The sequence below is a fragment of the Frankliniella occidentalis genome, unplaced genomic scaffold, assembly GCF_000697945.3.
Source record: "Frankliniella occidentalis isolate FOCC.00 unplaced genomic scaffold, Focc_3.1 Scaffold10, whole genome shotgun sequence".
Lineage (NCBI taxonomy): Eukaryota > Metazoa > Arthropoda > Insecta > Thysanoptera > Thripidae > Frankliniella > Frankliniella occidentalis.
The window spans coordinates 1,325,469-1,342,677 of NW_026267140.1; the positions used below are offsets into that span (position 1 = coordinate 1,325,469).

The 17,209-nt window shown below is 36.2% G+C and overlaps 6 protein-coding genes across 15 annotated transcripts in view; 4 read left to right on the forward strand and 2 right to left on the reverse strand.

Moving 5' to 3' along the window:
* Window positions 1-1,103, forward strand: part of LOC113210713 (calcium uptake protein 3, mitochondrial) — a 10,605-nt gene extending 9,502 nt beyond the window's left edge. For all 5 annotated transcript variants that reach the window (XM_052277435.1, XM_026428820.2, XM_026428821.2 and 2 more), the window contains one exon: window positions 118-1,103. In XM_052277435.1, the coding sequence (XP_052133395.1) occupies window positions 118-189 (72 nt within the window). In that variant the 3' untranslated portion in view covers window positions 190-1,103. The remainder of the gene's footprint in view (window positions 1-117) is intronic.
* LOC113210715 (protein phosphatase methylesterase 1) lies at window positions 1,098-3,608 on the reverse strand. Its single transcript, XM_026428826.2, has 9 exons — window positions 3,341-3,608; window positions 2,938-3,115; window positions 2,758-2,867; window positions 2,426-2,674; window positions 2,281-2,346; window positions 2,018-2,192; window positions 1,753-1,927; window positions 1,533-1,665; window positions 1,098-1,431 (listed from the first exon to the last, which is right to left on the reverse strand). Exons 1-9 carry the CDS (start codon window positions 3,415-3,417, stop codon window positions 1,413-1,415), a joined length of 1,182 nt encoding a protein of 393 aa, XP_026284611.2. The 5' UTR covers window positions 3,418-3,608; the 3' UTR covers window positions 1,098-1,412.
* A 136-nt stretch (window positions 3,609-3,744) lies between these two features.
* LOC113210716 (replication factor C subunit 3) lies at window positions 3,745-5,600 on the forward strand. Its single transcript, XM_026428827.2, has 6 exons — window positions 3,745-4,001; window positions 4,182-4,319; window positions 4,430-4,595; window positions 4,673-4,872; window positions 4,944-5,231; window positions 5,314-5,600. The coding sequence occupies exons 1-6, from the start codon at window positions 3,915-3,917 to the stop codon at window positions 5,500-5,502; spliced, it is 1,068 nt and encodes a 355-aa protein (XP_026284612.1). The 5' UTR covers window positions 3,745-3,914; the 3' UTR covers window positions 5,503-5,600.
* A 138-nt stretch (window positions 5,601-5,738) lies between these two features.
* Window positions 5,739-7,580, forward strand: LOC113210718 (39S ribosomal protein L19, mitochondrial). Of its 2 annotated transcripts, XM_026428829.2 has the most exons (8): window positions 5,744-5,803; window positions 5,903-6,000; window positions 6,156-6,303; window positions 6,402-6,526; window positions 6,656-6,790; window positions 6,870-7,054; window positions 7,129-7,286; window positions 7,382-7,580. In XM_026428829.2, exons 2-8 carry the CDS (start codon window positions 5,925-5,927, stop codon window positions 7,476-7,478), a joined length of 924 nt encoding a protein of 307 aa, XP_026284614.2. In that variant the 5' UTR covers window positions 5,744-5,803; window positions 5,903-5,924; the 3' UTR covers window positions 7,479-7,580. The 2 variants fall into 2 exon arrangements, with proteins under 2 accessions (XP_026284613.2, XP_026284614.2); XM_026428828.2 differs by having other exon boundaries at window positions 5,739-6,000.
* Window positions 7,572-15,790, reverse strand: LOC113210710 (zinc finger MYM-type protein 4). Of its 3 annotated transcripts, none has more exons than XM_026428813.2 (22): window positions 15,625-15,790; window positions 13,352-14,803; window positions 13,175-13,273; window positions 12,853-13,099; window positions 12,527-12,759; window positions 12,235-12,433; window positions 11,987-12,141; window positions 11,747-11,880; window positions 11,516-11,667; window positions 11,348-11,407; window positions 11,064-11,176; window positions 10,821-10,986; window positions 10,560-10,738; window positions 10,297-10,447; window positions 10,023-10,208; window positions 9,723-9,949; window positions 9,447-9,608; window positions 9,177-9,360; window positions 8,975-9,096; window positions 8,699-8,837; window positions 8,521-8,620; window positions 7,572-8,429 (listed from the first exon to the last, which is right to left on the reverse strand). In XM_026428813.2, the coding sequence occupies exons 2-22, from the start codon at window positions 14,720-14,722 to the stop codon at window positions 8,267-8,269; spliced, it is 4,542 nt and encodes a 1,513-aa protein (XP_026284598.2). In that variant the 5' UTR covers window positions 14,723-14,803; window positions 15,625-15,790; the 3' UTR covers window positions 7,572-8,266. The 3 variants fall into 3 exon arrangements, with proteins under 3 accessions (XP_026284598.2, XP_026284599.2, XP_026284600.2); XM_026428814.2 differs by having other exon boundaries at window positions 15,541-15,692; XM_026428815.2 differs by lacking the exon at window positions 15,625-15,790 and adding an exon at window positions 15,413-15,527.
* A 337-nt stretch (window positions 15,791-16,127) lies between these two features.
* LOC113210714 (synapse-associated protein of 47 kDa) overlaps window positions 16,128-17,209 on the forward strand; it is a 46,943-nt gene continuing 45,861 nt past the window's right edge. The window contains exon 1 of one of the 3 annotated variants that reach the window (XM_026428824.2): window positions 16,128-16,652. In XM_026428824.2, coding sequence (XP_026284609.2) covers window positions 16,495-16,652 — 158 coding nt within the window. In that variant the 5' untranslated portion in view covers window positions 16,128-16,494. The remainder of the gene's footprint in view (window positions 16,653-17,209) is intronic. The other 2 variants (XM_026428822.2, XM_026428823.2) reach the window with 2 other exon arrangements.

Here is a 17,209-nt window from a genome sequence, read left to right on the forward strand (position 1 = left end):
AATAGTCCAGGCCAATGCTAGGTTGCCCACCTTAGCTCTGACCGTACCATAAAAGAGAGAGCTTAATAAAAAATAATCGTGGCTCACTAACTAACATTCTTAATACTACATTTTCAGTCGCACGCTAAAAATGAAGGATATGACGCTTTCAAAGAATGTGTCAAACAAGAGCTGAAGTCAAGTTCCTAAACTGTGAATTGAGCCTTTCCAAAGCTCTCAAGAGAAGAAATGTAGCTGTTTTTTTTTTCTCCTTTCCTTTTTTTTTATTGTAATGGTATATACCTTTCTTTCAGGTCAACGAATTTAAAGAATTTATGTTTATCCTGATAGATAAATAATCACTAGTCAGATATTAAATTGATATGTTTTTTTCTTCTCATGTTTTGCTCAGAATGTCCTAAATTAATTGAAGCTTTACTTCCACTGCACATTTTATGTGAATGTTATGTAATTTCTCTCTTCCTTAACAACAGTATTTACTTATTTTTCAGCAGACAAGAGAAAACATTGAATTGTGTGGCAGCTAAAAGTTCAGTCGTTCTCTTTATTTCGTAGTTTCTCAAATTGTACATAACTCCTTTATTTTAATTGATGCCACAAATCTGTGATACCTTAAGTTTTACTGTTCTCAGAGCCATTCAGTATGCACAAGTTTCAGTTTATATCTGCCTTTTACTGGTGCTCTAATTTTCTTCATACTGCATGTGTTTGGGTACTTAAAGGAAAGGCATCATCCCTTAAACTCTTTCTTAATGTATTTTAATCAAGTATTTTTTTATAGGCTCTAAGTTGCTCTATGTTTTGTTTTGCTTCAAGACTTAATAGTTTTACTATTTTACTACTACCTACAAGACTTCCTTGCTCTAGTCTTATGTGTAACTTGTTTTGTTTTTTGAAGATTTTGTTTATTAGCAAAGAAAGTGATTATGAAGAAGTTTGGAAATCTTTGTGATATAATCAGAAAAACCAGACACCATATTCGTATGTTGTAGAGTGCCATAAATGTTACTGTTTTTGACAACATATGCTTTCACTTTCCTCATCCACTGTTCGAAGTTCTTGTTGGAGTAGCTCTAAAGATAAATGATCAACACAAATGCCTACTTTTAGATTTTATTTAATACTGTCCCCAATATTCTGATAGATTTTTGACATTAAATCAGACATCCCACTGGTTCAGCTTATGCAAAGAGGAATTAATTTGATACACATATTTATTAACTCCTGAGAACCATATCCATGCCATTAGAAACAAATTTAGTAAAAGAACAAAATGTCACTGATCATGAAAAAAAATAAAATATGTACAGTAGTTATGGTCAATGAGAACATTTTGAGTAACATGCTTCAAATATAATGCAATTTTGTTTGAGATCATTCACGGGCACAACAATGAACGGATTAAACACTACTCAGCATGCAGGAAGAGACCTGAAACATAGAAGTTCAACAAATAAATAACTGGTTGTTCTGTTCCTCAACAAAAAGAGCCTTTCTTAAATCTGTAAACATAATTATTGTTTAATACTCACACATGAAAGTTTGCTGTTGGCTCGGCTAATTTATGGCGAACAAGAAAACTAGCAACAACTTCCGCAACCCTTTCAGGAACGTCTTCATGTACAGCATGTCCACACTGGGGTAAAACTTGCATTTGAAATTTACCTGTCAGACATGAAAATGTAATTAGAGACATAAAAGAATACAAAATAAAAATGACCAAAACAACAGGCCTTTCAAGCGATTACTTGCCCTGCATTTGTCCCACAGTAAGTTCACGGTCCAAACGATCTATGCCGGCTAACAACAACATTTTGGGGCAAAGTACATCCAGGAATCTAGAGGAAAGACCTTGGAACCAACCTGCCCAATGTTTTTCAGTTCCAGCTAGATCAATTCGCCAAGTGTATTGACTATTATTTTCTTCCTGTATTGATGCGGATGGAAATACTACATTAAATAAAGAGAGCCTACTTGGGTACAAAAATAAACTTTCAGTTAACATTTGAGAACATACCAGTGCAGGCAGCGTAGAGGGAGATTTAAATTCTGAAGGACAAGACTCATCTTCTTCTGTAATGCTGTCATTTACCAGACCCCTTTCAAGTGCAGTGGGCAGCACCTGTGAACTAGTATCTTCCAGTTTGCTTTCCTCTGATATATCTGACGTAGCAAGCTCACCAGTCTTTGCACTAAGACACAAGACATGAGGAAACTGATAAATATCCAAATGCACTTACTTTGTTTTACAAATTAATTTAAATGAAAGAAAAAACTTACTTTTTCAGCTGGCCAGGCATTGACACTCTAGCAGAGTCAGAATTTCGAATCTGCCCAGTTCGTACACTAGGAGAAAACAGATGGAGAAATGTTTAAACCAAAATGGATGGCAGATCATAAACCTTACCGAAGTAAATCAACTTACCACCATTCTATTGCATGCTCTAAGGAGCGAAAATTGTTTGGTCTTCCTCGTAGAAAGCTTTGCATGCTTGTCAATGCATCCATAGCAGTGCCTTCAACAACGTCAATTACAGCTAAACCAGCAAGTCCAGGGATAAACTCTTCTGAAGCAGCTCTAACAGCCACAGCTCCTCCCATACTGTGACCCATAAGAACAACGTTTGGCATATCTGCACCTCCATACATAGCCTGAAGTACATCACCAACATCTCTGGAAGGAATAAAGACAGGTGAAAGCTTTCACTCCATTACAAATAATATAAAACATGCAACTCTGAAAGGAAATTGTTCTACCTTGCTAATGTGAAGGCAGACAAATCTTCATCATCATTTGTGCGAGAATTACCGTGACCTCTAATATCCATAGCTAACACCTGGCATTGTGCCATAGATGTCACGGAAGCCTAAAGAATGTAAGATTTGTATTGGTAGATTAAACAAAAGCTATTCCACAGATGCTTCACATCAACTTACGGCAAATAATGCCCAACTCAGAGCCGAAAATCCACCTCCATGAAGTAAAAATAAAATTGGACCTTCACACCCAAGTCTGTACACTCTAAATGAATTTCCATTCACAGAAACATCTTCATATGAATCAAAATATTTCTTATAAGAGACTGGAGTATAAGTTTTCTTGCGTCCATGCATCCTGGGGACAAGTAAGACAATAATGATATACAATAATCAAACAGCACATTTGGTGAAGAGGTGAATAATACATTTTGATGTTTCAACATTTCCTTGGCACATAATAAGCAAACACTGTTGATAACAGACTTTTAATCTCTTTTTTGAATCTGGTGAGGTGTTTAGAAGCTTGCTTACGATAGAGAATCGTAATAATTATATATTCAATAATACAATGACGAATTACCTAGAACCTGACACCATAGAAGCAGGTACTTTAGGGGGTAATCCCGACTTCAGAAGGGTTTTGTGAAGTGATGACATTTTGTACTTGTCATAAACTTAATATGGAAAAGTACTCTGTAGGTCTTAGATTCTTTTCAGAGAACACCTTTACAAAATAAGCATTAAATTAGACACTGCTAACATTCATCTGTGCTGTTGATACACACAATCACGATGTGTCAAGTCAAGCAAGACTGCGTATAAGGCAGCAGCGTCCCGTGCAGAGAGAGAGAGAAAGAGAACGATCGGGAAAGCTCAAGTAGAAGGGGAAAGAGAGAGACGAGGAGCAGCGAGGAGACAGAGAGGGAGAGAGAGCAAGAGAGAAAAAGAGAGAGAGTATCTGGCTATGAAAGTTCTTTCAGTTCGTAAGGCCAGCATTTCGCGTTTATGTGTGCTATGGTTTGCTAGCCTGAGTGAGTGGAGTGAGCGCGCGAAGCTGAGAAGACAACAATAACAATCAACTACTAAAGGCTTTACAGTTTTCTTTCTCTATTTATATTTCTACTGATTTACACCTGTGCTCAGAGTAATCAAAGATGAGTTTGTGGGTGGATAAATATCGACCAAAGTCTTTGTCTCTTCTTGACTATCATAAAGACCAGGCTAATCAGTTAAAGAATTTGGTAAGGTGTCTTTAGGTTATTTTGATTAATATTTGATGTTCCATGCTTTCTTACTAAGTGTTGGTTATACCTTTGCTTTTAGATTCCGTTTCAAGTTTTTTTCTAAATGCCTATTGATAACTTTCCACTGAAAACTCGATCGTTATTGTTTGACTTGTCAAAACCTCCATTCATTTCCAGGTGAAACAAGGAGACTTTCCTCATTTGCTTGTCTATGGCCCTTCCGGGGCAGGAAAAAAGACTCGTGTGACATGCCTCTTGAGAGAGCTTTATGGACCAGGTGTGGAAAAACTCCGCATGGAAAGTGTACCCATCACGGTAAGTTTATGTCAACCCTCAGGAGCTTCTGAAGATACAATGTGATCTTCAGCATGAGACTGTCTTCAGATCGAAACTCTCTTTCATAATTAATCAAAATTATGTTTCAGACTCCATCTGGTAAAAAACTTGATATAAAGACAATCAGTAGCAACTACCACATTGAAGTTAATCCAAGTGATGCTGGAATCTATGACAGATGTGTAGTTATGGAGTTGGTCAAAAATTCGGCTCAAACCCATCAACTTGACCCAACTGGTCAACGTGATTTTAAAGGTACCTTTCTTAATATTATGAATCAATATTATGAATTCACAACTTTCAGATCTTATGTTCAAGGTTTTTTTTTGCAGTTGTTGTACTTACCGAAGTAGACTCCCTGTCAGTTGATGCACAACATGCTTTAAGACGTACAATGGAGAAGTATGTCTCCACCTGTCGGTTGATTCTCATTTCAAATTCAACTTCTCGTGTTATTCCTGCTATCAGAAGCCGTTGCTTGGGTGTTAGAGTTGCAGCACCCACCCAAGACCAGATCATCTCAATATTACAGGTCTGTTGTAGCCTGTTCAAACAAATTGAAACTTGCTCAACTCATATCTAATTCTTATCCCTCTCAATCAGATGGCATGCAAAAAGGAGGGCCTTTCTCTTCCTTTAGATCTTGCGAAGAAAATTGTAGACAAATCTGAGCGCAATCTACGACTAGCCCTTTTAATGTGCGAGTCTTGCAAAGTTCAAGAGACCCCATTAAAAGAAAAACAAGAGCCAATTTTGCCACAGTGGCAAGTTTTTCTTAAAGATACAGCTAGAAGCATCATGCATGAGCAGAGTCCCAAGCAATTGATGGAAGTTCGAGGTCGACTCTACGAACTTTTAAGTCACAATATTCCCATCCAAATAATATTTAAGGTTGGATAGTATTTAAAATGGGAATCTAAACATTACATACTTTTGCAAGCTTATTAAATTGTGTGTCATTTTCTTATTTCAGGGTTTACTTAAAGAATTGGTAAGCAATTGCGATATGAAATTAAAGGCTGTTGTTGTAGAGGAGGCAGCATTTTTTGAACACCGTGTTCATCAGGGTAGCAAAGGAATTTTTCACTTAGAGGCCTTTGTTGCTAAATTTATGTGCATATACAAGAAGTTTATGGAGGATTCTGTCATTGACATGTTTTAAATCTTTTTGTTCAGTATGTTTTGAGTGGGCTATGGCAGTTAAGCTGAATATGTCACATGAAATGATTGTTAATAAATACAACTTTTTTTAAAATCTGATTATGTTCTGTTTTTATTTTTTGTAATATAAATTGTAAGTTAAATAATTGATCACTTTGACAATATACCCATTTTTCATCTTTTTCATACAACCAATTCGCTGAATAGGCAGACAAATTTTTCATCACACACGAAAGTGAGTTGAGGTTAGGTGTGGGTGTGGTTGTTGACTTCACAATTTTCTCTTCTGCTGTGTTTAAGATGTATGCTAAGCAAGTTTTCATATGAGCTGAACCTTCTATCGAGTCTGTCATGTACTAAATAAGTCCTTATTATAAGTTGTGGATTTTTACCAATACCAGAGATTTGAAAACATAATTAAAAATGGCATTTTACGTGAGCCGTTTATCCCTTGGACTAGAACTGCGACGGTTAGGATGTAAGACCATGAGGTGTTCAGGTAGGTTTGAAAACTTGTTTTGATTACTGAATACCTTACTGTGCTTAAGGTTTTTTTGTTCGTTTAGTTCCAATTCAACATTTTCCAGTTTTGTTTTGTAGTCTAATAAACTATCTCCATTTGTCATAATAAATCCAAGTCTACTTAATCCTTAGGTGTTGACTGTCGAAGCTCCTCATCAACTTCTACAACTTTAGCCCCTCGATCACTTGCAGATGATGGTAAGACAGACAAGCTGGGTAGAAGAGAGAAAAAAAATTTGATGATGTCAGAGTCTGTAGATAAACCTGACTTGAATCTAAGGTAAAGTTCACAAGGACTCTTCTTATGTCTATTTCCCACATTATTGGACTGGAAGTTTTTATTTACTGTTGGGCTTTTATTATCTGTGAAACATACAGGTTCAAATATCCAGAGATGTTTCCTGAACCATTTATGATTTGGCGTAATCCTGTGAAAGAGAAGTTAGAGAGGAAAGACATGTTGGCAAGGCGAAACTGCATTTCTATTCCTGAATTCTATGTTGGTATGATGCCCTCTTATACGCGTGCAGTTTTCTTGTTTGTTTTATTTTAGTTTTTTCATTTTAAAATTGAAAGAACACTCAGACTCTTTAGTACTTGAGACACTGTCAGATCTGTAAATTGTCTTTCAGGCTCTGTTCTACGTGTAAACCTTTCCAACATTCATCAACCTGACAAGGTATCAAGTTTTGTTGGGATATGCATAGAGAGGAAGGAAACTGGGTTAAGGGCATCCATCACTCTTCGGAATGTCATTGACAACCTTGGTAAAGTTCCCCTTTTCAAGAAAAAATATCCCGCTTTTAAAAAAGAAAAACTAGTAATTTATCTATCCTTTCAATTTAGGTGTTGAAATCAAGTTGGAGCTGTATGATCCAAGGCTGCTTAAAATAGAAGTGCTGCGTCTTGAAAGAAGATTGGATCCTCATTTGCGATATTTAAGAGATGCACCACCAGAATATAGTACTTTCCCCTTGGATATGAAGCCTGACATAAATAGAAGTGATGAAGTTCCCTTGAATAGAATTAAGGTTTGTTTTGAGGTTTATCATTTGAAAGCTGTTAAAATTAAGTGTAGACTTAATGCAGTTCTCCTATTCAATAGGTTAAGCTAAATCCACGTCCATGGACTGAAAATTGGCACAAAATTGAATACAAAGGTATTGACGAAAGTATTGATGATCTAATTACAAACAAATGGAAAGCTAGGCGAGAACTTTTGCGCAAACCATGGGAGAAATATGACTTGATGAAAACCTACCGGTAAGTTTCATCTGAATCTAATATGTCAACCTTGATGTTAGCTAGCTCAATACCCACACAATTTAGAGTTACATTTGTGTATATATTTGTTGCAGGGCAACTTTACCCGAAGAAGAAATGGAAGAAATCTTGACTGAAATTAAAGATGATGTTGAAGAACATGACAGGAAGCATAGCAGGCGACAGAGTTAATCAATTGAGTCTTATAAATTTTTGTACCGACTCTGTCAATATCATAAAATGAGTTTCTAAGTGTTTTCTCCTAATGATAATAAAAGTGTTAAGTATAGGTTCCTCAAATTGTTTTATTGAACAGCCATTTACCACGTCTGAAATTGAAAATTAAGGTGGCAACTCATGTAGTGCAGAGAAGACAGTATTACATTATGCTAACACTACATTAAACCAGCAATATTTTCTCACCAAACAAGATTTACAGTATATAGAACAGAACCAAGAGAAAAACATCAGCAAGGATGAAGTAACAATTAAGTATTTCTAGATATTCTTAAGAGTGTCTACAATACCATAAAAACATTTAAAATTACTATGAAAAATCACAGAATAACACTCACTTACACAGCCCTAATTCTAGCTTGACAGATTGGAATTGAAATAATGTATGGCAAAATACCTCAGTGGTGCATGATTTAGGTTTTGGTTTAAGGTGCTACACAACCAATGATTACATTCTAAGTCAGACGACAGCCACTTGCTTGTGTGACTGAGTTCATACCATATGTTTGACTAATTGTGACAAATTGCAACCCCAATTTTTTTCTAATCTAATGAATAAATGATACTAGGGTATTGTATCTTTATTGAGAATAATTGTGATGGTAGAATGATGCAGTAACAAATTTCACTTTCATTGATATTAATACGTAGTTATTACAAATATAACTTATGTCAGATTTGGTATAAAAAGAATGACAAGTAATGTTCCCATTCATGCATAACTAACTCTTCTTTTAAACAGCCTAAAGCATCACAATCTCTTTCACCAATCTGATTCTATTTAACATTTTATGAAGCTGTTCTTGACCAAGAGCCATTGTGGAATACCATACTGGACTATCAGGCACACAAGATCTTTCAGGAAGGAGATAAAACACATCATTGCGTGTTTTAACACTCTCAGGGCTGTAAAGAAAGAAAAGAATTACTTTGAAAAATATTTCACAACAAGAATATTAACAGTTCATAGACTGTTTGGAAATAAGTTGTAGCATACCATTTCGACAAGTAAAATTCATATAGTTTCACTGGGCATCTTAATGGGTTCTCCTCGTCTTCTTGCTGCTCATAAACCTTCTTCTTTTTGGAATTAGCAGCTGTGGAAGAAAAGAGAAGAAAACTGCTATTGCAACATAAGCTCAAAAGAATAGAAGTAGACCACCAGTCTTTCTTACCTAATGCAGATTGTGGAGGATAGAACCTCAGGACAACATGTCTTAGACTACCGGGTTTATGAGGACCAACAACATTAGGTGGACGCTTCCAATGCTTCATAATATGAGAAAATGAAAGTTGCATGTGTTCCTCAACACTCTTTACATAAAAATATAAAAAAAGAAGAGGGGGGGAAAACAGGTTTTAAAAAATGCTTCTTAGAAAAAACTAGAGCCGTGAACTGATACAGTACTTAAAAACTCACATAGTAGCAAATGTTTGAAATCAAGACTTACCATTAGATTAAAATGTTTTGTGTTAAAATACATCAAAGTGCTAAGTAAAACATATGGCGAATGAGCACCGAGCTGTTTACTTTCCCACAGATGCTCTTCTTTAATTCGAGTCACTAAAATGTCTACAAAAACAAAAAAGAATATATTTCAAATGAAAATGAAAAAGATAAAATAGTTAGTGTTGTGTAATTGAGAAACTTACTAGTGTCAATATTAAAATCTGCAAATTTTTTAACAACATCATCAAGACAAGTGGTAAACTTTTCATAATAAGGGTCACTAAAAATGTTTTCTATTCGTCCATTTTCTACTAAGTACTGTTGAATACCAAGGCACAGATAGTATAAAGTATCAGGAGTATACTCTTGTCCATTAGGATTGAGCGCCTGTATTGAAAGGAAATAAGATTATTGAAATGTATGGATTCACACCAAAAATATTTAATGATCAACTTTTGGGCAGAACAACAAACCTCTTTAACAAAAAGACAAAGTGAGTAATTAAGCTCATCTGCTGTGAGTTGAAGTATATCTTCTTTAAGGAGTTTAACATTTTTTGAAGCACCTCCTGTTTTCACTAGTTCTTCATTTTTGTGTGTGACCCAACTTTTCCAAGCATTAGCACCTAATGTGAACTGAAAAGTGAACATGAACACAAAAATTTATAACAAACACCCTGATCCTCTAAATAATTGTAGTTATTGCAAAATTGTTGCTGCAAAGTTAATGATAATCAAATACTTCATTACCTTTAAGCACATGTGTGCATCTGGCTTCTCCACAGGCTCCGTTTTGGGAACAATGAGATCAATATTTGGTTCTGTTTTAATTGGAGTAGTTGCAGGATCAGAGACACTAGATTTTCTTGAACGTTTGGATTTCACACTTTGGAGGTTATCAGAGCTTTGCCGCAATGATCTTTTCCGTGAGGATTTTGTTTTCCGCTCTATGTCCTCTTCATCATCTCTTTCAGAATCTGCAATGTTACTATGTTAAAAGACAGCACCTTCATGTAGAGGCCGATTGAGTTTTGAGTCTCTAGCAACTACCTTTTTTGTCTTCATTTGCTGGCTTTGAAGGAGTTTGTGAAACAGAATCTGAAGCCCTAGATGTTTCAAAGTCAACAGCAGGTTCGTCATACTCAGAAACCATTTTTAAAGCCATTTGTAGTACCTCATTCCCAAATGTATTATTAGTCCCATTTTCTGGGCTAAAATCAGCTTCGGCTGCAGTTCCTATATTAAGTTAGAAAAATTAGCAGTTACATAAAAGTTAAGTGGGATGGTTCAGTAGAAATGATATTGAGGAAATCCAAGGCCCAACCTGAATCAGTTGCTTCAACATCAGGTGCTTTATTTTCACCATCATCACTCTCCGAGTCAGTGGTTTCAACCTTTTTGTCATTAGCTACCATCTCAGCCATCATCAGCAGCTCAGCTTCATATGGGTCTGAGGGGATTTTTTCTTGAATTCGCTTTAACAATAAAAGTAACAAGATCAAATTCCAGCCTTATAATGGGTTGTGCCACAGGTTTGTGAAAAGTATGTGCCTAGCTCTAAAAATTTGACTTATACTATCACCTTACTTTTATTTCTTTCAAGATTCCTTTAGAAGAATTCCTTGTTGTTGGAATAAAAATTGGAACTGGAATTGGCAATGCTATGGGGACTGGAATAGGATATGGAGAAGTGTACATCTGCATTGGAGCAGGAATAAAAATAGGAATGGGTACAGGGATGAACAAAGGCTTAGACATGGAGTCATCTGGGAAATTAAAGTTGTATAAGTAAACATTGAAAGGGTGTGAATTTGACAGTAATAGAAGTATATAGATCACATTACTTACCTGTCTGGGTTCCTACAGTACAGGTATCTGGTTGACAAGACACCTCTTTTGAAGCAGTCTTAGGTTTAACTTGAACAGCACAGTTAGTCATCTCAGGGTGGACTGGAGGTCTAACAATGTAGTGCTGCTTGTACACTGTTTTGACAATTGTTTCAGTAGCAGTGTTCTTTTAACAAAAAAATGAAAACAGGCAATTAATGCAAAATAAAATGTTAAACTTCAACAAAATCCAAACCAAATTACCTTGACAGTACTACTGCTGGATGATGAAGCTGAAAGCGGTGGAACTGATCCAGAGGCTGGAGCCAATGATGTGACTGATGAGATTACTGGCATAGAACCTAAGATATTTGAACCTAGAATGCGAAGATCAAAACAATGAGATTACATTAGACCAGATTTTATAAAATAAGATGATGGTTGAATGTAAATATTGATTGCTGCCGTTTTGCTTTAAATTATGTATACTAGTTAGCATGCCAAAAAACAGCCTTTCCACAGTTAATATAATGAAAGCATCGGATTACCATGGTCCTTATCATCAACATTGGCACTAATTTTTTTGGAGAATATTTTCCGTGGAGCACCTGTAAAACATTATTCACGAATATTGGTAATAGTTTCAAGTCCATCATGACTACTTTTGCACTTTGTAATTCATCTTCCCTATTAACTTCACAGTTTATGAAACTTACCAAGAGGATATGGAGTTTTCTCTGCCTTATTTTGGTATTTCCCTTGAAAACTAACAACACAATTTGAGGAACAAAAACTTCGAACAGAAGCATCTGACATGGTTAGGTGAAACTGTGCTGGTGATGAAGAACTACAAAATTCACACCCAGTCCTGCGTAGCACAAAAGAAAAAGAATTGATACCGGTACTATCATACTTAAACAAATAGTTTCCAAAAATATTGTAATTACTTCTTCGGAACAGAGTGTATCATCATGGAAGATGATAACCCATACAAATTTAAGCAATACAGAGAACACATCATCAAAACCACTTGACCGTTCAATGTTGTCTTTTTGATCATGTCAAAATTATATTTCTTAACCTGGAAATTGATCCACATCATTAGAGTAATTTAATTTTCAAATTTTAACTGTAACACCATTCAATGAATATAAATTTTAAAGTGAGTTACAATATGATAGACCTACCTTGCAATGAGAACAAGGAACAATTTTTCGCTTTGCTAGAATGTATACATTCATACATGTTTTACAACAAAAACTATGAGGCGCCTCATCATAGTACACAGTAAAATTCTCAGAACGATTATGGTCATAATACTTCTTACACATGTCACACTGATCTACAAAGGAAAATATGAATATAGTTAAGCAAATAGTATTGTAGTATTTTCATTTTTAAATACCTGTATACAGTCAACTAGACATCAACTTACCTGCAACTATACCATTGGCAAATTTAAAAGCTGCAAAGCAAGGTTCACTACAAAGTTTTTGAACCTTAGAATCAATTAATACTTCAACCTTCACAGGTTTACTGTTATTGCAGACAGCACATTCGTAAGTAATTTCAGGTGCTACAGTGTTGTGACTCATTTGGTCATATTTTTCCATACACTCTTGTGAGCAGAAGTCCTTTAAATTGAAAACACAGTAATGCAATTGGTGGAATACAGTAACATTGAAGGATTGGCAGCAGCAAACTAAGTTAGATGTTCATAGGCATACCTTAAATTGACCCTTGTCTCCAACAGGTGCTAGAAACCCTTCAGTATCAGCTGAAATATCTTTTTGGCAATATGAGCAAACTTTCAGGCCTTTCTTAAATTCCTCCAAGCAACGGGCATCACAGAATTGCTTCATATCATAACCAAACCTCACACAATACTTTCCAAGACTTGCTGATTGGACAGGTTTTTTGCAGTTCGCACAGTGAGATCCAAAACTCTTTTGATATTTTTCTTAAAAAAATAACATTTAAAAAATCATTAATGATTAATCAACAAGATTGAGCTAATTGGTTAAATATCTTTTCATTATATCTGATGTAATACCTAAGCAATCCTCTGAGCAAAAATCCATAGTTTCCCATGTTAAAGTCTTTTCCAACTTCATATCAACTTTCTTCAAACATTGGCCACACTTATGTACGTACGTTCGGTCTAATTTACGTGGGCGAATTGTGGCTTTAGGGGGTTGAGGTACAGGTGGAGGATCATTTGCTTTCCTATACGATGTATAGCACGCATCTTCACAGAGGTGAATTTTTTTAAGTTGAAGGTGATATTTACATTTTTTTAACTGTCAGATAAAGGGAGAAAATGTGAGAAAACTTCTAATTTTAGTAAACCAATTACAAAATAAAACAGTACACACCTTTCCGCAAACAGCACATGTGTGTTCTCCACCCTCTTCAGTTTGCATGTCATCTGGTGCAGTAGAACATAGAAGTGCATCAGTCTGATCCTGCTGCTCCTGATAAATTAAAACCATCAAGAATTAGGAAATCAGTAGGTGCAACAATATTTGACTGATAACTAAAACCTTTCAAACCTTTTCTGCAAGTGCCTGTCTTGAAACAAGAGAAGATGTTGATACAAGTTGAATTCCAAACTTTCGTGCTTTAGGAACCGAGCCAATTCCTGAATCAGTTTCTTCCTCTATTTTATCTTCTGTTTCATTACACTTTTCATTCGACCTTGGTACATCCGAAGCCAGTGTTGAGGAACATTTGTCCTTTTCATTAATCTCAGCTACTTCTTCAGCTAATCCTGAAGATTTGTTTGCCTTTTCAAATGCATTTGCCTTCTCCTGCTCAGTAGGAACACGGGGCTCAGTGTCAGGGACAATACATAATTCTTCTTCACCATCAGCTGTAGTTGATTTGTTTCCAGTTTCTGTCACTCTAGGCTCTGGCAACTTATTTTCAGTAGATTTATGATCAATGTCTGAACTTTTCATCGACATAGATGAGCTACTTTCAACCACCGTTTTGAGATCCCCCGTTGCAGGAGTACCAGTAGATTTGTTCACATCAGCATTTAATGCAATATCTGAGTTGTCTTTGCACACAGATTCAACTACAGTCAATTCCAAGTCTTTAGTTATTGGAAAGAGTTCATTTTCTGTTTTTTTTGAGGGCGCATCAACAGATAACACCCGAATCTCATCTTCCTCTTCCATTGAAATATTACTTATTTCCTTAGGGCCATCAGAATTATTTTTTTCCACATGCTCTTCATCATTTGAATGAATTACTGATGTATCCTCATTTGTTGATATAGTTTTGTCCTTGAGCTCGATCCTTGAGCTTCCTTCAGTGGTCACCAGAGTTTCCTCATTCTCAGAAGCAGGTTGCTCTAAAATGGAATTGACAGCAGCATTTGTTTCAGAATCAGAAACCAATTCTTTACTGCATTTAGTATTTAAGGACACAGTCTGTACTATTTGTAGAGTAGGTTCAGTCTCTTTATCAGTCTTTGAAATGTCCCCAGAATAGTGTGACTTAGAAGTTTTGTGGCTTGCTGATTCCTCATCTTGAGGGGGCAAAATGGCAATATTATCATCTTTCTTTGAATCATTATCTAGAACAGTCTTCGGTACTTCTAGATTTTGCTCAATCGCAACTGGCTTCAAACTATTTCCTTCCAATAAATTGACAACTACATTATTGGAAGAGTGACGACTGGAAATTGAGAGTTCTTCATTTGTAGATTGCAATAAATTGGAGGTTTTCTGTTGTGATTCATCAGGATCTTGCTTGGAAACAAAATCCTCTCCTAGAGGCGACGCTTGATCTGACTCAGAGTTTTTTTGTTCTGATGGACCAAGCTTGGAATCCAGAGTCTGTTTCTCAGGTTCATCATGTTTTAAATCTGGTGTGCTACAATCTGCAGTAGTTTCTTTGTTTACTGCACAATCCATTGCAAAAGTTAAATGGGAATGCGGATAGTAAACTCAAAATAAAGTCACGTCATATTCTGACCCTCGATGATAGGTGAAAACCTGAAAGAATAAGAGTACCAATTACAAGAGGAACTAAGCTAAATTTCAATGTACCTTGTGTGTTGAAATTTTTGGAAGAGTGTGAACTTTAAAAGAGACTCAACAAATGAGGTGGGGGAGAGTGAGAGAGAACTTTACTTCAGTATAATGAGTGGGGTACTTTAAATATGCCATGGCAAGTCGTCTTGGACAACCTGGCATGTACATCACAACTTATGAAACAATTTCTGAAAAAAAAAAACAATTGTGTACAGCTCATAGTTAACAAAAACTCTAGGATGTTAAACTCCCAAGTAAACAGATTTCTAACCTCCAAGCACGGAGCAGAAACCACAGATTGCAGTGTCCTTGTTAGATCTAGTTTAAGTTTGGCTGATGGCAACAATACTTTCCAAAACATAGAAAGGGTTAATCCCCAACTTTACAGTTGCAGACTAGCCCTGATATTAAGATTTATCTTTGAATTTTATGGTCAAATAGAAGTAAAAGCCGAACCCGGTGGTTTTGAGCGATTAGTGCATAATGCGGACATAATGAATAAAAAATTCCAGGACACTGAGAAAAAAAATCAATGAAGTGGAAAAGCAATACTTTTCAAAAAACATTTACATGATTGAAAACAATGTCAAAGGCGAAATAGCGGTCGAAAATTCAAGGAACCCATCTTGAACACTTTGAATATAACATGGCGGAACGACTAAAGTGTGTACTTTTCTAAATTACTGTTAACCACAGACCTATTATGAAATACACAGTTCGAAACAAACATTCAGTGGCAGAGACAGAAATTGACAACACGAAGAAAATAATGTCTGATTTACCAAATTCATAACAGATTTCATAAAGTTTCCAATACAGAGCCTGGCGGCAGGCACGACAACGGTGGATATAGTAAACAACTTTCGTACTTAAAACAAGGAAAAGAAAACTCTATGCCTGCATTTAAGAATTCATGGATCTACTATTTTAACGATTCTGTATGAAATATAATTCCAAGAAATGGTCGAAGAAGTAATCAGCTTTTTGTTAAAATACATATTTATGGCTACTTTTCATGTCTTATGTTGGTGTTAGAACCGCGTAGTCTTGGTGCAGAGATATCTAGGCAAACTAACGAGAAATGGAGCTGAAACAGTTTTTTTTTTAATTTCTGCCTATCATAAAACCATTGTTGGTCCTATGAGTATCTTAAACATGGCAATCAAATAAGTAAACGATAGAAACCTTTGATTTTAGTACACTTATTTCAAAACATTTGAGTTCCACCTCTCAAGCGTAACACTATCTCGACCACATGGCTTAAGAAGAAAGAAAAGGAGAACAAATTTCGGAGCGTCTGCTAGAGACACCTACTGGCTGAAACCAAAACAAAACATTTGGGTTTGATGTTTATGGTTTCGATCGCGAAAATTTAGTGATCGCTCTGCTCCTGTGGTCTCAAAGTTAGCGTGCGCCTGTCTTCATTGTATCTTTCGTGAATGTTTCCCGTTCTGGTCTTTAGGCGTTGACATTCGTGTGGAGGGACTGTGGTCGTGACGCAGTAGAAAACATTTGGACAGTTCTGGCATGAAGTGGAAAGATACGTGAGAGAACTGAGGTGGTGACACTTGGCCACTGGAAGTGCGCTGTCAGCAGTTGTGCTGGCCGATATTTCTCTGCATTGAACATAGTGTCGTGTGAAGTGATTCAAAATGTTTACGGGCCTGACAAATCAAGTCAGCGGATGGATGGGGAATGTGGTCAAGAAGGGAGAGGGGGAAGCTGTGAAGCCTGAAGACAAAGCTGCAGAACCTGGGGATGAACAACCCTCTTCTCCTCAGGATAACAGTGAAGCAAAAAAAGATGCAAGGTATGTTGGTCGTGTGTTGCCATGTCTTCACATAAATTGACACTTATGGTCTTTGCTCTCATTCATAATTTGTATGAACTTGACGATTCAGTAGCACACCTGGACTGAAGAGGTTATGTCCCCAAAAGATTACCTTCCTATTTAGAAGGCATGCCTACTTCCTTGAAAACTTAAAACCTGTAATTTACCAGCAGGCAGAAATTTGTTATGGTTCTGTAAATTTTTAGTTGCTGGTGTAGAACTACCATAAATTGAATCGAGCAGTCTTTTTCTCTCGGACATTAAATACTTTCTCACAGAGGAGACAAGGGAAGTTCTACGCCTTTTTCTTAATCAGTCTTTTTGTTTAGCATTTTATTGAATGTGCTGTGATCATAAGACTACTAAAAAATTATTGAAAGTAATGCTGACTACAGGAAAACATTTGCAATACATCTTTATTATTATTGCAACCATAAACAACTTTGTAGCAGTCACTGTCACTTTCATTTCAATCTTCTTGACCAACGCAGTCATTGCAGTTATGACACTCCCCCTCCTCCCTCCCCCCTTCTCCC

What these genes read in the sequence shown, in the direction of transcription:
- LOC113210715 (XM_026428826.2), bottom strand. Translation starts at nt 3,417, where the DNA reads ATGTCATCACTTCACAAAACCCTTCTGAAGTCGGGATTACCCCCTAAA. An exon ending in GAGCATGCAATAGAATGGTG is followed by an intron (nt 2,347 to 2,425) that starts GTAAGTTGATTT and finishes GTTTTCTCCTAG; the next exon opens with TGTACGAACTGGGCAGATTC. An exon ending in ATGCCTGGCCAGCTGAAAAA is followed by an intron (nt 2,193 to 2,280) that starts GTAAGTTTTTTC and finishes CTTGTGTCTTAG; the next exon opens with TGCAAAGACTGGTGAGCTTG.
- LOC113210716 (XM_026428827.2), top strand. Translation starts at nt 3,915, where the DNA reads ATGAGTTTGTGGGTGGATAAATATCGACCAAAGTCTTTGTCTCTTCTT. An exon ending in TGGTCAACGTGATTTTAAAG is followed by an intron (nt 4,596 to 4,672) that starts GTACCTTTCTTA and finishes TTTTTTTTGCAG; the next exon opens with TTGTTGTACTTACCGAAGTA. An exon ending in AGATCATCTCAATATTACAG is followed by an intron (nt 4,873 to 4,943) that starts GTCTGTTGTAGC and finishes CCTCTCAATCAG; the next exon opens with ATGGCATGCAAAAAGGAGGG.
- LOC113210718 (XM_026428828.2), top strand. Translation starts at nt 5,925, where the DNA reads ATGGCATTTTACGTGAGCCGTTTATCCCTTGGACTAGAACTGCGACGG. An exon ending in AAACCTGACTTGAATCTAAG is followed by an intron (nt 6,304 to 6,401) that starts GTAAAGTTCACA and finishes TGAAACATACAG; the next exon opens with GTTCAAATATCCAGAGATGT. An exon ending in GAATGTCATTGACAACCTTG is followed by an intron (nt 6,791 to 6,869) that starts GTAAAGTTCCCC and finishes CTTTCAATTTAG; the next exon opens with GTGTTGAAATCAAGTTGGAG.
- LOC113210710 (XM_026428813.2), bottom strand. Translation starts at nt 14,722, where the DNA reads ATGGATTGTGCAGTAAACAAAGAAACTACTGCAGATTGTAGCACACCA. An exon ending in GACAGGCACTTGCAGAAAAG is followed by an intron (nt 13,274 to 13,351) that starts GTTTGAAAGGTT and finishes TTAATTTATCAG; the next exon opens with GAGCAGCAGGATCAGACTGA. An exon ending in CATGTGCTGTTTGCGGAAAG is followed by an intron (nt 13,100 to 13,174) that starts GTGTGTACTGTT and finishes TTTATCTGACAG; the next exon opens with TTAAAAAAATGTAAATATCA.